This window comes from Triturus cristatus, chromosome 2_2, assembly GCF_964204655.1.
Source record: "Triturus cristatus chromosome 2_2, aTriCri1.1, whole genome shotgun sequence".
NCBI classification, from domain to species: Eukaryota; Metazoa; Chordata; class Amphibia; order Caudata; family Salamandridae; genus Triturus; species Triturus cristatus.
The window spans coordinates 959784664-959805904 of record NC_140582.1 but is presented as its reverse complement, the minus strand read 5'-3'; the positions used below and the strand labels follow the sequence as shown (position 1 = coordinate 959805904).

General features: G+C 49.0%; 1 protein-coding gene across 2 annotated transcripts in view; it reads left to right on the top strand.

Annotated features, from left to right (window-relative positions):
• The window catches only part of NCAPG (non-SMC condensin I complex subunit G), a 460352-nt gene that overhangs the window by 320785 nt on the left and 118326 nt on the right, over positions 1 to 21241 (top strand). The window contains exons 17-18 of one of the 2 annotated variants that reach the window (XM_085642366.1): positions 2421 to 2595; positions 4017 to 4178. In XM_085642366.1, the coding sequence (XP_085498492.1) occupies positions 2421 to 2595; positions 4017 to 4178 (337 nt within the window). The remainder of the gene's footprint in view (positions 1 to 2420; positions 2596 to 4016; positions 4179 to 21241) is intronic. The other variant, XM_085642367.1, reaches the window with a different exon arrangement.

Sequence of the window (21241 nt, the reverse complement as noted above, 5' to 3'; positions counted from 1 at the left end):
GCTCCACCTCTTAGCTGTGTTTGTTTCTGTCTCTCACCCCATTTTCATCCAACGTCTAAAAAAACCTGATTAGATGGTCCCACTCTCCAATGGATCAGTTTCGGTGCTCACTCTGCTGCACCCTAATTACTGTGACACGGCACCATGCACTGGAGGAAAGAATCCCTCAGTTTTGAGTGCCCCTCCTGCCCAATCGATTTGCCTTCATCTGTGCTGCTACTGTTTTCTTCTGCCCAATGCGTAGACAAAATGGTGGGAATGCTTGAGCGAACGCCTGCCACCTCAAGTGTGATTGCTTGCCCCATATGGTTGAAGACAGCACACCTATGCTTGGAGTTTCCCAAATCCTCTTCATCTCAAGTAAAGCTTACACCTGCACTGAACTTTGAATGAAAACTTGACTAATAGAAATTTAATGGGGCTTTAAGATTATTGTATAGTGCTTAAGAGAACCGTCTACTCACTTGTGTAGTAACCAAATTGCATCCTTAGAATACCCTCCCAGGTAGTGATGCATATGGCTTATGTATAGTATTGAGCTGTGGGGTGATTAAAGTGTTTGATTTCTTGACTCTCTAATACCCATGTTTACCTGTCAGACCCCTTGAGTTGCTTACCCTCGCTACCCTGACACTCAATAGGCTAGTGATGTACTTGCTCTGAATTAGGACCAAACGCAAAATACCCCAGTTCCCACAGTTTTGCCCACATAACCCCGACTTGTCCTGTGCTCCCTCCCAGGCCCCTTAGTAGCTCTCCAAACGATTAAAACCGAAATCATGCTACCAGCCCACCTCCTCACATTGTACATCCCCTTCAAACAAATTAAATTCATGTTGCTAATTTGTTTTCACTATACGTTCTGCAAGTATGTGACCTGGGTAATTTTCTGTTTTAAGTTGTCTATTATACCTAGACACCCTCCTACCTTCCCTTTTTCTATAGTGTTTTTCAGTTGGTATCTGAGTTGCCACCGTCATTGATTGGTTGGGGTTACTCCCTGAGGAGGATAATAGTGTTGTGAATTCATTACATGAACAATGCTTTCTAAAAGTATTGGCGCACTAATCACCTGAGAGTGTATCCATGCGCTTGGGCTGGTGTGTAGTAGTGTGGTCCCCAAAGTGCTCATATGAAGAGCCAGGTCTTCAACTTCTTGCAAAACTTAGGAAGTAAGGAGGAGGCTCTGATATATTGAGGGAGGTTGTTCCATGTCTAGGGTGCGATGTAGAAGAATGAGCACCCTCTAGTTTTGCCTTTGCTGATGTTGATTATGTGCAAGTGAGGCAAGAGCTTAAGTGTTTGGTGGGTTGGTAAAAGTGTATGAGGCTGTATTTTGGTCCTGTGTTGTGTAGGGCTTTGTATGTGTGTGTTCAAAGTTTTGAAGGGGTTACTCTGTTCCCTCTGCACAACACCTCCACGCAAGACTCAGCCCGAGTTTTGGCTGGGCTTGCGAATGGGGAGCCAGTTAACCTTCCTGTGGGTGTAGCGTGGAAGGTGGAGGATGAGTCATGCAGCGGTGTTCTGGATAGTCTAGAGTCTGTGTAGGAGTCGTTGGGAAATATCGGCCGTAGAGAGTGTTCAGCCTGCTGGGGATAAGTGTTTGCATAACGGTTTATCTGGTGTTCTGGGGCAACCATTTGAAAATCTTTCAAAGCATGCATGGGATGTGGAAGCAGGAGGTGCACACCTCATTGACTTGGTGTCATTTTGAGCTTGTCTAGGATGATCCCTAGATTTCTTCCGTGGTCTGTGGGTGTTAATCGTAGCTCAGACTGCCACCAGGTAGAATTCCATGGGGAGGTCTTGTTGCAGAATACTAGTAATTCCGTCTTGTTGGAGTGGAGCTTCAGGCAGTTGGTGTGCATCCAGTGTGGTACCATGGTCATGCAGTTGGTGAAGTTGGTATTGGTGGTGGTTGTCTTATCCTTCAGAGAGAGGATGAGTTGGGTGTCATTGGTGTAGGAGATGATGATGATGTCTTGTGATCGGATGATGTTGACGTGCGGTGTCACGTAGATGTTGAAAAGGGTGATGCTGAGGGACGATCCCTGTGAGACTCCGCATATCAGTTTCTTGGTCTCTGATGTGAAGGGAAGCAGCCGGACCCTTTGGGTTCTTCCAGTGAGGAAGAAACAGATCCATTTGAGAACAGATCCTTCTATGCCAGTCCTGTGGAGTCTTGAGAACAGATCCTTCTATGCCAGTCCTGTGGCGTCTTCTAATGAGGGTGATGTGGGAGACAGTGTTGAAGGCTGGGTACTGTGAAGCAGGGAGAAGGGTTGGAAGTTGTCCAGTTGTCATGTTTGAGCAGCATTGAAAATAGCGCTTGGCTAATATTTGAGGTCGCTCTTTTTTGTTAAAAAAATGCACTGCAGTACCAGTTTAATTTTGTTTGCATATTTTTTTGTATTAAATAGAAATAATCAGGAAATTTTTGAAGAAGCGTTCTTACCAACTTTGCACACTTTATTCAACGCCCCTGCTTCATCTCCTTTGGCTGATGTTGATATTGCAAATGTTGCGGAGTTATTTGTGGATCTTACAAGACCAAGTGGTTTGATAAACCAGGAAGGAAAATCAATGGACTACCAAGTAAGTTTGATGTGAATAAAGTGCATTGTTTCATTTTACACTGTGGATTGTTTTATGGAAAACATCTTGCTATTGTTTTTGGGTCCTGGGCTTTTAAGCGAACTGATTTAAGCCATCAGTTCATCTGCTAATGAGAAAACAAGGTCTTCTAAATATGTTTTTCATTTTTGCTCTCAAGTCAAGCCTTCTCGCGAGGACGTTTTTTAGTAGAGTAAAGGGAGAAATGCCATAGTTAGATTATTAGCTTATGAGACGGTCCTACAAAGCTAGTCAGTTAAGTGGGTTCCATTACCTCTAGTTAAAGGCACCCTTTACCAGGAAACAGTGGTGGTGTTCCTTTATCATAAGGGGTCCAGGACTGAGAGGTTTCCTGAGCTTAAGAAGTCTGTGAGGATGACTAGTTTTCATGTCAAGCTATGATGCACTTGGCATTATGTATTTTACACAGGGTTATCGAAATGATCGGCAGTATGTCTAATCATTCAATCTCTGGGTTCCAGTCATATTTCATCTGTCTGAAACTTTGTAGTTTGTAAGGTCACCCAAACCTCTTCTTGACATTAGGGGACTATATCAAACACATGATTACTTTATAGGTATCTTTGGATCTTTTACTTCCCCACCAAGCCTGCTTGGAGGGGTCTCAAATTGTTTCACTGCTATGTTTTCCAAAAGATTATACATTGATATATTTTATCACGATTGATGTCGGGGTGAGGTAGAGGGCTGAAAAATGTTCTGTTATATTTTTCATCGGTTATGTTTTCAGTATGAAGGAGTTTTATCGTGACTTGGTCCATTGACGTATTCTTTCACTAAAATGAGATTAAGATAAGAAAATGCTATGGCATAAATTTTTTTTAAAAAACGACTTTTTCAAAGATATTATCTACGAAGTTACCACACAAATTGGTGTTTATTAAATTAGTTTCACCTTAGGCCAAATTATATCCGTCACCTCAGTCAGGGTTTTGTACACATGATTAGTTGTCTAATGTTATCCATGTCAGCCATTCTCTCCTCCCGGAGCTTTTCATTGTATTGTTCCCATGGGAAAATCTACCCCTGCTGCCTCCTCTAGCAATAGCCTCGGTACTGCAGTACTTGAAGCTGCCTCCTATTACTGTGCAAGTAACACTAGGACATTCACTTTAATCCTTAAAAGATGGTTTTTGGGGTGGTTGCCGTATAAAATCAAAAGCAAAGATAAAACTCCCAATTTATCAGATTACATCCAGTGTATATTGACACTGTTCATGGAGAACTAATACATTAGGTTAATTATTTTTTATGAATGCAAAGAAGTGATAGGCAGAAAATAGAGGTTTTGCATTATATGTTTTGTGTCCAGTTTATCCTGAAGGTAAGTATAAATAGCTTGATATTTTAACATACTGTTTTTGAAAATGTTATTTTTTCAGAGTTTTACAGTTCATGATACCATGGCATTAAAAATCTGCAGTGAAATCCTGCGGGACCCAAGTGCTCCAGATGTTCGCCTTTATGCAAAGACATTGAGCACCTTAGAAATGAGTAAAGATCAAGCAAAGGATATTCTACCTCTCTTGGATGAAATTCTTGAGGTAAGTAATGTCAGTACCAATATATTCGAAGTGCATATACATTTCCCTATTAGTTGCTGTAAATACAGTATACCAAATTAGAAATCTGAGAATAAAAAGGGTGTCAACTAAATGCCATTTATAACGTTGCAAGATGTAATGCAAAATGTAGGATAGTAGCTCCACTTTGTGTGTGCCCGCAGAATGTACTGACATTGCACTTCAGACATGATTACAGAAGATGTTTCTTGCTACCTACATCAGTTATCCGTGTTTACTAAGTACTCATCATTTTGGGGTCTCGCCTACCAGATAGCGCAATTTGAATGAAGGAGGTACCAATGAGCATTCCTGTAGTCTGTTTTTAAGATGATAATGACTTCTATAAAGGAACAGAAGTTAGATTTATTTATCGAGGATAGGTCTGAGATGTTTTAGAGAGGAAAGAGCTGCTTGAGTTGATTTGGTGATATAAATCACATAGGGAAGGCGGAGAAAAGGGGGGGAGACCACAAGGAAATAGGGAGAATAATTATATTGTAAGTTATTACAGTACAAATAAAGGTACAAGTGACCAACACTCAAGTGAGCACTGGGCGTGCTAGTGATAGCGAACGGCGCAGTGACACAAGGGTGAAAACCAGCGTGAACGGCGAAAACAAGGTAAAGTGGTCAAAGGAGACAAAACATTATATACAGTGTAGTTTCTCAACAACAAATAAATTGACCACAGCAATATCAAAGTTCTTTGCTGGGAAGGGTCGACGGCGTTTCAGCCTGATTGATTCCAGGCCATCATCAGGACAATGGTCAAGTGAAACGAATCTGCATGTAGGGATCGGTAATCCAGTTCGGGAATCAGCAGTAATTTAAGAGGGTCCGAGTGCAGATTCGTTTCACTTGTCTTAGGGTTAATACCACACGCTGATTAGACATCGCGCTTCCTCCCCTTTATAAACCCTTGTTTTCAAGTTTGATTGGATCTCTTGAAGCTACTCTAATACCACGCTCAGCACTCCTTTAAAAATTGTGACCATTGTCCTCATGATGGCCTGGAATCAATCGGGCTGAAACGCCATCGACCCTTCCCAGCAAAGAACTTTGATATTGCTGTGGTCAATTTCCTTGTGGTCTTATCCCTAAATGTCTAATCACCTGCAGTGTGGTTTGCAATAGGGCTGATCAAGTAGAACTGCAGGATGAGTGAAGTCGCAGTAAGCAGGAGGACAGCACGTTAGACGGAAAAGCAGCATTTTCAGGTTATTACAGGCAGCACCGAACGTGCTAAGACAAGTTGGCATCGGTACTTGATTTAAGCAAGTTTCGTGCAGCTGGAATAGTGATTGCTTGGAGCTTACTTCATTAGCCTGGGCCACAGCATATCTGCTGAAAATTGGCATATATTTAATTATTGCATTAGCCTGGGCTCACCGCGTATGAGCAGTGGATATCACGTACATTTAATTAATCCATTACATCTATAGCTGACTGAGTTTATGGCCTTGCTTGTGCGGGTCGAGCTTAACTAACAGGACTGCAGAGACCGTAAGGAAAATTACAGTATGTGAGTGGAGGCGACGATAATGAGTAAATGTGTAGCTTTGGTTTTGATGGTTAAGTGCCTTGATACCTTGAGATGGGTATGAAGTGTAAAATTACAATCAGCTGGAACCGTCTTTGCAGCAGTTTGCAATCTTATCACACACCCTCTCGTGACACTACCTTGAAGTTAGAAGATGCCCATGAAGCACTCCTTTCCATGAGGAATGGCCCAGTACCGAATGGAACTCGAGCAGCCTGCAGTTCGTCAACTGAAGTCCTTTATACAGTGGTGAGAGCGAGTAGGAAAACAAGTCAACTCATGCACACCAATAAATCTCACAACACAGATCGCCCAGAACAGGATGTACCACTTGCAGCGGCACACGACTTGCTGTCTGAGTTTCCAAAAATCCAGCACTTTGCGGTTCAAAGTTATATATGACAGGCAGGAGTGTAATGTAATATGAAGCAGATGGCCACTAATAAAGCTACTTCTGTAATGGCCTGCAATGTTTAGATGCACAGTCTATTCAGTCAGCTAAGACATGCACTGGTGTTGACAAGCAGAATGAGATGCATTTACTGTCTGGGTGGCTCACAGCCATGAAAAGCAGTTTGGTGCCATTTAAGTGCAGAGAAGGCTGTAGCCAGAGGCATACAGAACATTTTACATCCATGCGGGTACTAGGTTCTTCTCCCACCTGACTCTGCTATCATCTAAAAGTGCAGAAACACTTGGCATGCACTTAGAGTGAGAAGCAACTGTGTGTCTCCACAAGAACAGAGCAGTGTAAGGGTACACTGCTGTAGAAGGGACATTCCTACGATGATCACGTCACCCTCCTTCCCGGTGCGGTGTCAGAAGTAATGGGAAAAATGCAGACACTCAACTGACACTCACTTCATGGCATGCTGTTCTGGGGGCTGGACTCGGGGAGGTGAAGTGATTTGCCCAGAATCACAGGATGTTGGAGCCTCCCGCCAGACTCCTACCTAGTTCCCCAGCTTCAAAGTCGGCCGCACTAGCCACTAAGCCACACCCTCTCCCTCATTCACTTGCATTGGAATAGCCGAGGACTTAGGTGTGGGGAAAGCTAAAATAATATTTTACTTTCCATTGGAGGGAAAATATTGTTGTGAGGCAGGATCTTTCAGAAGGTTTTACACAACACGTAAGCCCCAGGTCATTTACATCCCCTGAAATCAGAGAAAGAGAGGCTGGAGCCACATATGTGGAACAGGGGAGTGTGACAGGATGCCTCATGACACAGACAGGCATTGTCGGTTAGATGTGAAAGAGACTATTAGTTATAGATTGCTTACCTTAGAATTACCCCCAGGCGTCAGACTGGATCTGGAGATTTTTTTCTTCAGCGGTAATCCTGCGCGTCAATAGGTGATGTCGGTCGACTCCGCGTTCGTCTTGATCGCGGTAATGACGTTGCGGCATCTACTTAGACGTTGCCCCTGCACGCTGACGTCAGTTCTTTCTTTTTCCCCGTCAGCCAGAGCAGATCACAGCGGTACCCTTAGTAAATTTTTGACTAACATTTTTTTTTACTTTTGTTGACCTCTTTTTCGAGTCGTTAGACTCCTCGTGCATCGGTTTCAAACCTTGTGACTCCTGTCACAAGGTTATGTTGAGACCCCCACATCGTGTGCCTGTGGTGCCTGGAGCGCGACCACAACCCAAAGTTGTGCTCCGACTGTCGGGCCATGAACCCAAAGTCTTTGCAGGAGCAGTCCCGAAAGCTTCTGGGGGCCCAGCAGTCAGCTCTGCGCCGCTCGAGGTCCCGGTCGAGAGGTAGGCCGCAGGACAGGTCGAGGAGTCGCCACCATCACTCCTCATCGAAGTCTTCGGGTAATTCAAAGCACAAGAAGAAGGCGGAGAAGCACCGTTGCACTTCGCCTTCTCCCCCTCAGTCCGTCTGCCAACGTGCTGCGGGATGCTGAAGGTAGTTGTCCTTCGGCTCAACCCTCGTAGCCTGCTGGGACAGCTCTGAGCTTCCCTCCCTTTCCGGGAGCCGGAGTGCCCCCTGCCCAGCTTTGTGCATTTTACGAAGGTCTCCTCTCCATCTTTGGGCAGTCCGACTCCGCCGGCAAGCTTTCGGGCCCTGCGGATTCGGTTGGGGCCTCTAGTCTCTAGGTCTTCGATGCTGGCGGTTCCGGCCTCTGCACTGCAGGGCCCCCCGGGATCCCGGCCTGGATCTGGATCGATGCCAGTCGACCTCACGACGCCTCGTCCGGCACGATACCTCTGACGACGCCTCCGCCGGGTGTGTCCCTGGCCGGCTTCGACTCTGGCCTCCCCCTCGGTTTGGACACAGAACCAGTACCACTCTTCTACCCTGGAGTTCCCTATCGCTCTTAGTGGCAGCCAGAGGAGGGGGAGGAGGACTAGCTTGAAGAGCCAGACTGGAGAGAGGAGTTGGGCGAGGCCAGTGGTCTGTATATCTTCCCTGACCTTGGCATGTTTCCCCTCCCTACCGTGGCCACGGAGGAGAGAGCCTCCTACGCTGTGGTGTTGCATAGGGCAGCTGAGGTCTTTGGCATTGAGCTTCCTACGGTGGCATTCAAGACTAATCTCCTGAGTGAGGTGCTTCAGCTGGCATTGGTCTCTTCAGAGTCCCTTCCTCTGTTCAATGAGGCCCTCACAGACATCCTTCTGGGCACTTGGTCCCAGCACAGGGGCTCATGTGGATAGTATGATTGCCTGACGCCACCGCTGGCCCCTGGTTACCCAATTTTCCTCTCCGGACACCCTACCCCCAAGAGCTTGGTGGTCCAAGTCTCAACATCCAAAGAGGGAATCCAGGAAGCTTAACCATCTTGGGAAGATGTTTTCTTCCGCCTGCTTATGACTGCGGTCCGTGAACACCGCATGTCTCTTGGGCCATTACACCCCCTCTGTGTGGGACACAGTTGTGCAGGTGCTGCCACAGTGCCTGGAGTAGGCCCGGGACACACACTCCTGTGCGGTCGCGGAGGGGAGAGATGTAACAAAGTTCACCATCCGATGTGGGCTGGACACCACAGACTCGCTGGGTAGAACGATTTCTACGTCAGTAGCCTTAAGACGCTACGCCTGGCTGAGATCCACTGGCTTTTCTGGGGATGTCTAATCAACTCTTTTGGACATGCCCTTTGATGGCTGTTGCCTGTTTAGCGACAAGGCAGACAACGCGCTAAAGCGCTTTAAGGACTTTAGGGCTACTCCCAGATCCTTGGGTCTCACTACCACCTCTTGTCCCATGCAGTCTGCCTTTCGTGGCTACGGAAGTGGTGCCCCACCATGTTCTGCCCAGAACCAGAGGCCGGCACAAGCTACCTAGCCCCTGCGCGGCCGGGGACTTAGGACCCAGTGACGTGGGTCTGGGGGCCAGCGGGCAGGCCAGTCCACCAGTGCCCCCTCTGCTGCAGCCTCCAAACCTTCTTTGTACAAATTTTCAGGGCCACCAGTTGCCAGTGGGTGGCAGGATCCTCCATCACCTCCCCACTGGCATAACATCACGTTGGATAGGTGGGTTTTGCAGATAGTCCGAAGGGGTTACTCCCTCCCCTACAAGACTACCCCATCATCCATGCCACCTGCATCCCATCACATGTGGAAGGATCACTTGGCCCTTCTCTGTCAGGAAGTTACGACTCTCTTGGCCAAGGGAGCTATCGAGCGCGTCATTGTCCCAGAAGTAGGTCGTGGTTGCTACTCCCACTAGTTTCTGGTTCCCCAGAAAGACAAAGGCCTGCGTCATATCTTAGACCTCTGGGACGTCAACTGCTTCCTCCGGAGGGAGAAGTTCAAGATGTTGACGTTGGCTCAGGTCCTGTCTGCCCTCGACCCTGGAGACTGGATAGTAAGACTTGCAGGACGCTTATTTTTACATCCCTGTCCTGCCTGCCCACTGGCGTTACCTACGGTTCATGGTAGACCATGAGCATTTTCAGTTTATCGTGCTCCCCTTTGGCCTTACCAGCATCCCCCTGGTGTTCACGAAAGTGATTGCGGTGGTCGCAGCTCATCTGCGCAGATCAGGGGTTCCAGTCCTCCCCTATATCTACGACTGGTTGTTGAAGGCGGGCTCGCCCCAGGCTGTCATCTCCCACCTTCAGACTACGGCGACCTCTTACATTCGCTGGGGTTGACAGTCAACGTGCAGAAGTCGCACCTGACCCCCTCCCAGAAGCTCCTGTTCATCTGAGCGGGTCTGGACACAGCGCATTTTCGGGCCTATCCTCCCGAACAGCGAGTCCGGGATATTCGGGCTAAGGTACAGATGTTAAAGCCTCTATTCGGATTTCGGTACGGATGACCCTGAGGGTACTGGGCCTCATGGCCTCCTGCATCCTGCTGGTGGATCATGCCAGGTGGCATATGCGGGCTGTGCAGTGGGACCTGAAGTTCCAGTAAGCACAGCATCATGGGAATCTGTCCGATGTCGTCCAGACCTCGACAGGGACTGCACATCAGTTGCAGTGGCGGCTTACAAACCAGGATTGGGTCCAGGGCTATCCCTCTCCCTTCCCCAACCAGAGTTTACAGTGGTGACCGATGCGTCACTTCTGGGATGGGGCGGCCACATGGGAGAGACGGAGATCAGAGGTCTCTGGTCTTTGGCGGAGTCCGGGCTCCACATTATCCTTCTGGAGCTCTGGGCGATTCGTCTGGCACTGAAGGGAAGAGTAGTGCAGGTGTTGACAGACAACACTTCCACCATGTGGTATTGCAACAAACAGGGCGGAGTGGGGTCGTTGACCCTCTGTCAGAGGCCCTTCGGCTCTGGAAGTGGTGGGAACCTCAGGGCATGTCCCTGGTGGTTCAACACTTGGCAGGTTCTCTGAACGCCAGGGCGGACGAACTCACCGCCAGTGCCTAATGGCTCACGAAATGTGTCTTCACTCAGAGGTGGTGCAAGGTCTCTTTCAGCGGTGGGGAGAGCCTTGGTTAGATCTGTTCGCCACCGAAGAGAACGCACAATGTCAGCAGTTCTGCGCGTTGGAGTTTCCAAAGCGGCACTCGCTAGCTGAAGCTTCTCGTCACGAGTGGAGTCTGTCTTCTATACTCCTTTCTGCCTATACCACTTCTGCCCCTAGTGCTGAAGATCATCAAGTGCGATCGGGCCCAAGTCATTCTTGTGGCTCTGAACTGGGCACGAAGAGTCTGGTATCCCGAGCTCTTGAACATGGCCATCGATCCTCCGATCAGACTGCCCCTTCGGGAGGATCTTCTGTCACAGCAGCAGGGGACGGTCCTCCACCCGAACCTGTCCAGTTGACAGCTTTCGACCTTCCTCCCAAAGCCAGGCGTCCCTCCGCCAAAATGGTATATGCCTGTAGATGTAACAGATTTGTAGCATGGTGCTCAGCAAAGGCTGTGGATCCCCTTTCTGCCCCTCTTTCAGAGGCTCTGCCCTGGGCACTCTCAAAGGCTATCTTTTGGCCATTTCGGCCTTCCTGACCAACCTACTCTTTTCAAGTCCCCTATTGTAAATCGCTTCCTTAAGGGCATTACTCCCCTATTTCCTCCTATTCCTTTCGTAATGCCCCAGTGGGGCTCGAACCTTGTTCTAACTTATTTGATGTGCACGCCCTCTCAGACTCTTGACTCTGAAGACTGCCTTTCTGGTTGCCATCAACTCTGCTCACAGGGTGAGTGAGCTTCAGGCTTTTTCTTCTAAGCCTCCTTTCCTTGCTGTTCATTCGGACAAGGTTGTCCTTTAGAACTCAACCTTATTTTCTTCCCAAAGTGGTTACCTCTTTCCACATAGGACAGACCATCACTTTGCCCACCTTCTTTGCGCCTCCGCATCCTTCTAAAGAAAACGTGCGCTTTCATTTTACTTGGATTGCACAAGACAATTCCGGGTGGATGATCAGCTGGATATCTGTTGGATATGTGGGCGCCAGGAAAGTTCGGGCTGTGGAAAAGCAAACCATCTCCAGCCGGGTTGGTCTTTGCATAAAAATTTGATATTCCTTAGCGAAATAGGAACCTCCAGTAGGGTTGCGTGCCCATTCCACCAGGGCGACTGCGGCCACTACTGCTTTGGACGAGGAGTCCCCCTTCATGATATCTGCTAGGCAGGCACGTGGGCTTAATTGCACAAGTTCACTAAGCACTACTGCCTGGACAGCCAAGTTCAAAGACACGGCTTCTTTGGCAGTTCTGTTCTTCAGGACTTTCTGATGTGAACTTGGTTCGCAGACTCACCTCCGGGGTTGGTATTGCTGGGGTATCTATTCTAACCAGTTACTTACCTTCGGTAGCGATGTATCTGTAAGAGACATATATTAGTTATGGATTCCTTACTGCTCCACCCATCCTCTCCATACTGCAAACTGAATTCTAGAGTTAGAGACTCCCCTTTCAGGGCCCTAGTTTTTGTGCACGAGTGCTCAGTGTCTTGCATGGCTCTGCACTTCTGGCGTGGAATGTCGTGTAAGGAACTAACGTCAGCGTGTGGGGGTGGCGTCTAAGTAGATACCGCAACGTCACGACAGCGACGCCATCGACGAACGCTGAGTCGACCGACACCACCTACCGACGCGCAGGGATACTGCTGAGAAAAAAAATTTCCGGATCCAGTCTGACGCCTGATGGTAATTCTAAGGTAAGGAATCCATAACTAATGTATGTCTCTTACAGATATATCGTTACCGAAGTAACTTGTTCTTTAAAAAGACAGCATCTGTTTGGCGAGTAGAGTTCTTCTTTATCCACCTATTGCTAAAGTTGCTGGTTCACTCTTGTGGTATTATTCATTTTTTGTTCCGCCAGTGAGAGGAATTTGACCACTCTGCAATTCGTTTGCATGGCCCCCGGATAAAAGCATACAAGCACCGCTTGCCTCCTAGTGCGGGTTCCTATCTTCTTGAGGGGGGCTTTAGCAGCTGTATTCTCTCTTGTTGCAGCACAGTGCATGTACAAATTAGATGCAAACTGTTTACTGGGCCTGTATCACACAGACTACAAGTGCTTTGTGATAATGCCATTTGCCATGGTGGAATGTTCTTGGCGCACGGAAGACTGCCCAGACAGTGCTTTAGAAGTTTTATTTTGAGAGATTTAGGGTAACCCTGATTAAAATATTTTTGAGGTGCAGGTGTTTTGTAAGAATTCAGGGTCATCCAGGCTTGGGATCTAGCTGAAATCAGAGCTTTGTCCTCTAGCAGTGAGATTTGTTTTACAGACTTCCAGACCAATTTGAGGTTGTGTGTTGCAGCTGTGTTCCAGAGATTGGTAAGCTTGGTGATGTCGAGAGATTCTTGTAGGTAGCATCTGCCAGGAGAAGTTTCCCTGTGCTGGAGTTCTTGCAATAGAAGCTGGTTTAGAGTGTTTGAGGCAGAGGATCTGATCTTATTCCAGCAGATGATATAAGCTCCATGCCTAGCCAAAGATTGTTTCAATAAGCCGAACTCCAGCCTTATTTGAGCTGTTGATGTGTAGTTCAGGAGGCTGAACATGGTTCTATATGCCATAAGCAGGGTGCTGTCCAGTTGTTTAGCGTCTCTTCCCCTGCAATGCTTCGCTGCCATAGGTTATCGTGGGGAGAAACGTAACCTGTGCTACCTGCAGGAGAGGGCATAGCAAAGTCCCCATCAATTTTGATATCCGGTTTTTTCAGCGTTATTGCTATGACCAAGCCTCTCCTTCTCATTTCTTCTTTCTGGCGAGCGAAGGACCCTTCTTTGTCAATGATTGCACCTAGATATTTTTAATCCGTAATGGGTTCAATTTGGTGCCGCCTCTTCTACCGTCGTGTTCTGTTATTCACCGTCATAGTCCTTGTTTACTTAAAGTTGATTTTTTAGGTATTCTCTATGGCATATTTCTGCATTTCATTGAGTAGATGTTGAAGACCAACATATGTGTGGCTAAGCAGCACCACATCATCAGCATGCAGCAGGTTGGTCAGTGATTTGCCACGTAGCCTGTGCATTTACATTACTGATGTTGAGAGCTTGAGGGAGGTTGGCCATATAAAGATTAAACAGGGTAGGTGCCAGCACACAACCCTGCTTCAGGCCTTTGTTTGTAGGGACTTTTCTAGAGAGGTGGGTTCCCCCTCCCAGTTTCACCTGGACCCAGGTATCGGTATGCAGGAGGGACAAGATATTCAGGATGTCCTGAGGGATTCTCTAGCGTGCCAGCTCTGCAACCCAAGCCCCCCCCCCACCCCCCCCCGAGTTTCCCCCTCTCAACGTTATCGAATGCGGCACTAAAGTCAATGAAGCATATATGTATTTGCAGGTTGGCTGTTTTGGCCGCATCAATAAGAAGAGAGAGTGCAAGGAGGTTTGTTGTCGTGCCGGGCGTTTAGCCGAAGACCGTCTGGTTTAGCGGTATTATATTATTGGCGTCTGCCCAGGCTGTGAGAACCTCTAAGATGGTGCCGGCAACAGACTTTGCCTCATTATCAGTCAGGGCCACTAGGCGATAATTACTAAGGCGAGCCTTGTTGCCGCTCTTATAAATCAGCACGATCGTCGAGCCTTTCCATGATCCGTGTATTCTGCATTGTGACCTGACTTCCGAAAATAGGAGTTGCCAAATATTTGCCCAATCGGCCGGTTTGTCTTTGAGTAATGCTGGTGGGATTCCATTCAGACCCGTAGATGACGCTGCACATTTGATCCTCAAGTTTGAGGTGAAAATGGGCACCAAGGCTAATACTTGATGGATGGAGAAGGTTGCAGAGGCTAGCAGTAGAATTTCTTGTGGTCGTTGGTCACTGTCCCTCTTGTCCCCATTCTGAACCCATGAATGAAGGGAAACTGTGAGAGACTTACAAAGGTGTAGTCTAGTATTGAGCATGATAAAGCAGAGTAGCGTGCCCTCCAGATACAGTCATGGAACGTCAATGGATTGTTAGACCGCATTAAACGCACTGCTGTCCTTAGGAGCATCAGTCCCCCGATGTCCTCCTCCTGCAAGAGACACACCTCCTGGGAACCCAATGCTTCTTCCTTGCCCGATATGGGTTTGACAGGGTCTGGCACCTGAGTTTCGCGCGTGGCTCCTGAGGGGTGGCTATACCGATCCGGCGTGGGCTCCCCTTCACACCTCTCCATGTCTCGACTTACACACAGGGGCGCGCTACGTGTCCCTCTCCGTTAGGCTCGAATGAAAGGTCTTTAACTTCCTCTAAATATATATTCTCCCTTTCGTTCTCCCCTCTACCCTCCACTGCCTTACTGAGGTGATCTCCGCCCTGCCCTAAGTCCACACCATAATTGGTGGGGACTTTAACGCGGTTCTACAGCCCACCCTCGGTGCCCGCCATTGTACCTCTTCAGCCATTGCGGGGTACTATGCCCAGCTCTAGTCGGCTCGACCCCCCCCCCCCCCACGACATCTTTGGCTGGCATACTGGAACGAGCGCAAGTCTGACTCCCCTGCCTCTCCCAATCCGACTCGACAGACCTTGACCTTCCCTTTAGTCCAGAATAGATCCAGGGCGCTATTTCCTTATTACACTCCGGGAAGATGGATTTCCGTAGGAATACTATGCGGCATATCAGGACTTGTTGGTTCCTCACATCGCTGACCTCTTCCAAAACGTGGTTAAAACGTGATCCTTTGGTCCCCCTTCACCCCTCGCGATCCTGCTTTGACTGGCAGTCTACAATCCCCCCGCCGAGACAATCATTTAAATATCTGGGGATTTGGATAACCCTGCTCCCTGTACTGGAATTCGCTCTTAACCTTAGCCCCTTGGTCATGAAAGCCAAATCAAACCTCAAACATTGGCAGTGTGAGAAGTTGGCCTGATATGTAGTGCTCACTATTCTAGTGATCACTGTGTATCATTCCAAACGACCCTTATTGATGATTGGTTGTAAGTCAACCTTTTAGGCCAGCTATCCTAGTAGCGTGGATACGAGCAGTCTTAGGCTAAACTCTAGAGGGCGTGTTAAGCCAGCTGTTTACCATCACATATACCCCTTGAACACCAAGTGAAAGGACACCACACAAGTTGTTATGAAAATAAAAGGATATTTATTTATAACAGGACTACCCTGGCTCTTTATGAGTCAGGGAGCTAAGCACACTACAAAACTCTTAGGAAAATACTTCAGTTGCACAATTTACACAAATGCCCGAGGGGCACGAGAAACCACCTACACTAACAGTGAAATGCGAATGGTTAGAGTCTGGAGATACTGATCCCGGAGTGATCCGATCAGTGGGACTAAACGAAAAAGGAACTGGACACTTGTAGAGCGAACCTGCGATGGAGCACCGAGATGCTCGAGTTACCTAGCCCGGAGGCTGCGGCTGCGTGAAGTTCGTCAAGATGTCGGGAGTCCTCGTGTAGTCTCAGGAGCCTGAAAGAAGAAGTTGCTGGCAGGCGACCAGTGACGATGTTCAGAGCGATCCAAGCCTGGATCGGTGGTGAAGGAAAACCTGAAAGCAGAGGGGACTCAGTTCTCAACCGCTAGCCAGCGATCGTGTGGGTACCAGGAGGGTACCGGCGGAAGTCACCTCGACCAGGTGAGTGGGTGACGTCGGACTCGGCTGTTCCTCGGACCAGGAGGCGCGGCGGCGACCAGGATGGAGGGCGAGCTGTCCCACGAAGGTGTCTGCTGTCGATGATGCTGGGCCCAGGAAGGGGCAGCGGATCTTGGCAGTGGCCACCCAAGCGGGGGAGTCAAGATGGCGTCGGGAGTGGACCAGGAGGGTCCGGGGTACTCCTCTGTTGAAGGGGAGCAAGAGCCAGTCTGGAGCAACCAGACTAGTGATGAAACAAAACGTGGTGCGTCGTGGAGCGGGCCACAAGCCGGTCGGCAAGTGGTCGGACAACGCGGTGAACAGCAAGGAGCGGAAGGGCCCCCCACGCAGATCTCGTGGATGCTGGGGAGACAGACTTCGATGCTGGAGCTGCTCAGGGTTTAGGGTTTCTCAAACCCTAGGTGCACTCACTCGAGGGTCCCTCGGTGGGCGTGCTAGATAAGCGTCGTGCAGGTCCTGAAGATAGCCGGTCCCGCAGGTCTCGTCACACCTACGACTCTCAGCTGAGCTGATGAGGGAGGTAAAAGGTCAGAGATGGCAGGGGACTCGGGTCTCGTCGAGCTGGGCAGTCTTGATCCGTAGGAGAGACTTACAGCAAACCGCAAGCGCTTAGGTGGTGCCTGCTGGTGCAGGGTGGCTACTCCTTAGCCACAAGGGAGAGTCTTCAGAAATAGTCAAGAGTTCCTTTCGTGGAAAGTGGTTCGTGATTCGGAGGTATCCGATTATCTGATTATCCAATTTGGGAAGGGGACTCGCCCCTACCTTTATTCTAAGAAAAGGGGCTGGCCCGTGACTAGGTTCTACCTATGGGTGGAGCCAGGAGGGGGGTGGTTACACCCCTATCCTTTGTCCGGCTTCGCGCCAGCTCAGGGGCTGGTTTGAGCCGGGCTATGCACAGTGAGCACCGGGGTGCCACTTGCAGTCACCTTCCTTTCAGCCCTGCTCACCTGGGATACACAAACCCTGTCTGGGACGGTGCTAACACCGCCCTCGACGGGAAACCCTTTGTCCAAGCTCCCTTTGCTGGAAGGTCCCCCAGCAGCGGGAGGTCAGACTTGTGTCTGGTGGCAGCATCCATTTTGTGATGCTGAGGCTTGAGTCAACTTTAACCGGGTTCAAGGTTACTTCCATGTCGTGTCCCTCTAAAAGGGGGGGAATGCCAACCCCGTCACCCGGACTGGCGAGGGGTTCGTATTCCCATTCGTATGACACCTTACTCGACATGTGTAGGTGATGCGAGGCCAAAGTTAGCAAATAACCGCTAGGATTATAAGGCATTAAAAGTAGTTGGCCCGCGTCACCATGGAACGGCTATTAGGACTTGGTTCCACAAGCCGTCGACGGGCTCAGCTCGCGCCAGAGCACCGTCCCACATGATCCCCTGCACTCTGCCTTCAGGATTGATAAGGCCTGCCATAGGAGTGACTGATAGGAACCCATGTGTCCATGTTAGGGTTTAGGTGTAGGAATACTACACCTACAGCAACGGGTGATTACACCACGTGGCCCCAGCTGTCGTGCAGCCAGTTGTGTCAGATTTGGGCGGCCATTCCAGGGGTGGCATAATACATGCTTCAGCCCCTGGTAGGCCCTGGGTACACCGATGCCCTGGATACCTGTGGTATGCTGAGACAGGGACTGACAAGGCGGCCCAGTTCCAATTGGTGGATGCACCTAACGTACATGTGTGTTAATTTCGAGAGAGAACAGCTAGGCTGTGGGTCTGATTGGCAGGCCCACAGCCGGAGAAAGTCGTAAACCAATGAAGCAAAAGCAAAAAATCTGGGTGATCATAGGATTGCAGACCCTACTCTCCTACAGGCAGTTCCTCCCTCTTAACCCCCTTGGCAGAGGCAGTTTTTAAAATGATGATCCTTCCCTGCTTTTTTTTATACATTCTACAGAACATTACTTTTATCTCCCAGGTAGTTGGTTTTGTGAGTTTGATGGGGTAATTGCCAAGTTTCTGTGGGGGAGCGGCAGACCACATATGGCCCTAGCCCGCTGTCGGATACCTTACTTTGATGGGGGTATGGGAATGACCAACCGCCATCTCTACTACCTGGCCACCTGGCTTATTGTCATCCAGGGCTGGTTTGCTGGGGGCTGGTCTGATCCGGCTTACCGGACCGAGCTCGGGACTATGGACCTCCTCAGCTTCAGGCCTACCTGTACAGATCCCCTATCCCACAGGCTATCCCACCCATCTCCCGAGCGGTCCTAACAGCCTGGCACACGGCCCTGCGCTACACACAATGGGACAAGATACTCACCCAACACACACCTCTGTAGCACAGCACTTGGCTACGTGAGGTATCGGCTCTCCGAGGTTTTCAACAATGGGACCGGATTGGGATTACACTTCTCGGGGATGTCTGGATTGGTGGTCACATCCAGGCCTTCTCGGATCTGCAACAGCGTCACTCCCTTTACCCGACACAGTTTTACAAATATTTGCAACTCCGCCACGCCCTCCTTGCGCATGTCCCTCCCAATACCTCACTCCCTGAATTCAACCTGCTCGAGGCGCAGGTCATGATGGGCGACTTGGGGAAAGGGGGAGTGTTGCGGATCTATCGTTCACTGTTGAACAACGGCCCTGCCACTTTAGATTCGCTGCAAGCTCGTTGGGAGGGATGAGTGGGTCCCCTAGAAGAAGCAGATTGACGAGACCCCCTAATGGCTCCCAAAACTCTAACTACCGCCTCTAAATTACGCCTTATTCAACTCTACTACCTTCACACAGCATACCTGACTCCGGAGCGCCTACACAATGCGGGCCTGCGCCCCTTACCTGACTGTACCCGTTGTGGCCATGTCCCGGACGATTTTTATCACATGGTCTGGCAATGTCCCGGTCTTACCTTCTTCTGGACGGATGTAGAGTCTGAACTTACACACACTTTGGGTTGGCAGGTCCCCGACAACCCCCTGCGCCTCCTCCTCTGAGTCTTCGATGGCTTGGACGCCTCTCGGGCTGACAAGCGTTTCTTGGGTACGGCAGTGGCGGTTGCCAAGCGGGACATTGCCGCTGCCTGGTCCAAAGCCAAGCCTTATACTGTTCGTAAATGGCGCAGAGGGGTGGACTAATGCGCGGCCCAGGAAGAGCCCCTTTTGAGGCCAGAGGGTGCCCCAAAAAGTTTGAGAAGATATGGGGCAAATGGTTAAATTTGTTGTTTTGAATTTTGTCTGTTTTTCTTTTCCATGGCTGCTTTTCCCCCCTGCAGGAAACATTGTGTTTATGGACGGTCTCCTTGGCTCACGCCTCCTGTTGTCTGATGATGATGGTCTTTGCTATATTGAACACTCCTTGGATGTCTTCATATGTCCTAGGTTTTGAAAATGTTAATAAAATGATCCCAAAAACAAATAGAGTAGCGTCAAGGAATGGGGGGGAAGAGTCCTTGGGGAATCTGCCATTGAGAGCCCTTAGATGTTCTAGGTCTTCCAAAAGACGTTTTTTCTTGCAGGTCTTACTTTCAATTCGTGGAGCACATTGTGGCGGAATGTTGCAGAGCGAAGCGAGAATGCAGGTCTCTTCAACCACGATGTGCCAAAGAGGTGTTTGCTTAAGTCCCCAGTCAAGATGAAATATGGGGTTTCCATCTCCGCTATGTAGCTAGATATACGTTAGCTATTAGCTTTTCTGAATCTTTGGTTTTCCGTTTTGAGTGGACCTGAGTTTTGACTAAAACCACCTCATCTTGCCCTCCACGGAGAGAGACGGTGATCTTCACTGCAGAGGTGGCCAGTGCAGGAGAGCCGACAAGGACCGCTGAGGTAACTTTTGTTGTGGAAACGTAGGTTGCCAACCTTCCCGAGTGGTGTCCAAATCTAACACTCTTTGTGGTCGATGTTAAAAAATACATGTAACCTTGGATGTGCTGCGGTATAGTGAGCCATGCTTCCTGCAACATAATTATGTTGAAATGTTTGAGGTATTTCAGGAATTCCTGATCCATAATTTTTGTTGACAGGCCGTTGATAATCCACGAGTATAGGTGGAGTGGGTTGACGTCTGCTCCAATTCTAGATTTGTTTTGTGTTGGTCGTCATTGCCTTCCAGCAGAGGTGGTTATTGTCTGAGTGATTGACCTAAAGTCAGGAGATCTGCTCCGTGGGGCAGGTGCTGCCCAAGATCTGTTTTGTCTATCCGTCATCAAGTTGGAAACCACTGAGGTGATTGACCAAGAGCCCCTCCGAGCACTCAGTTTGGACACCCATGTGGTTTTCTAAGTACTGGCCTCAAAATGGGGGCGAGAAAAGGTGAAGGGTACGCTGGAATAAGATACGGTACGATGTCTATCCCCCCCAAGCTTTGAAGGTGCACTGTTCAGCTAGAACTTTCTGGGCAACTGGTATTGACTTCCATGTGGCCTTGGTGGCCTCTGGCATCGAGGGGTTTGTGGGACGAATGAATTCTATTGAGAGTAGGTCAGTTGAGCTCAGATCAGTGAGAGTTGAAATTGCTTGCAGCAGCCTTAGAATGTTCCCTCTATTCAGGGTGTCCTGGTGTCCTTTTGATGCATCTTAAATCAAAGAGGGGGACGGAAAAGCAAGTTATTTAGGGAGGTCCTGCTCCTGAGCTCCTCCACAAGCATCAGATATATCACACAAAGGAGGTAGTTCATCTCTCGGGCAAATGCACTAGTAGGTGCTATCTGGGAGATCTGAATTTCAGATCGGGATGCCCTCACACACCTGTTAGGGTGTCATGCTTCATCATGGGGCTCTCCTCGTCAGACTGGCGCTGCAATGTCTGACAGGCCTGGTGGCTACTTTAGCGGAGTTCTTTAGAGCTGAGGATGACTTATGTAGTCGGTGCACGTGGGCAATATGAGTAGTGGATAGTGGTGTGTAGAAAGTGAGTTAAAATAGGCACCGGAACCCGTAAGAAATACATTTAATTAAATATGGGTCCAGGACTAGGTAAAAACAGTGGTGCTATCTTGTGGCCAAGGTACCAGGATAGCATTATAAATGCATGGTCAACATGTTTCGTGCCATTCAGGCTCAACCGTCGGGCAGTACT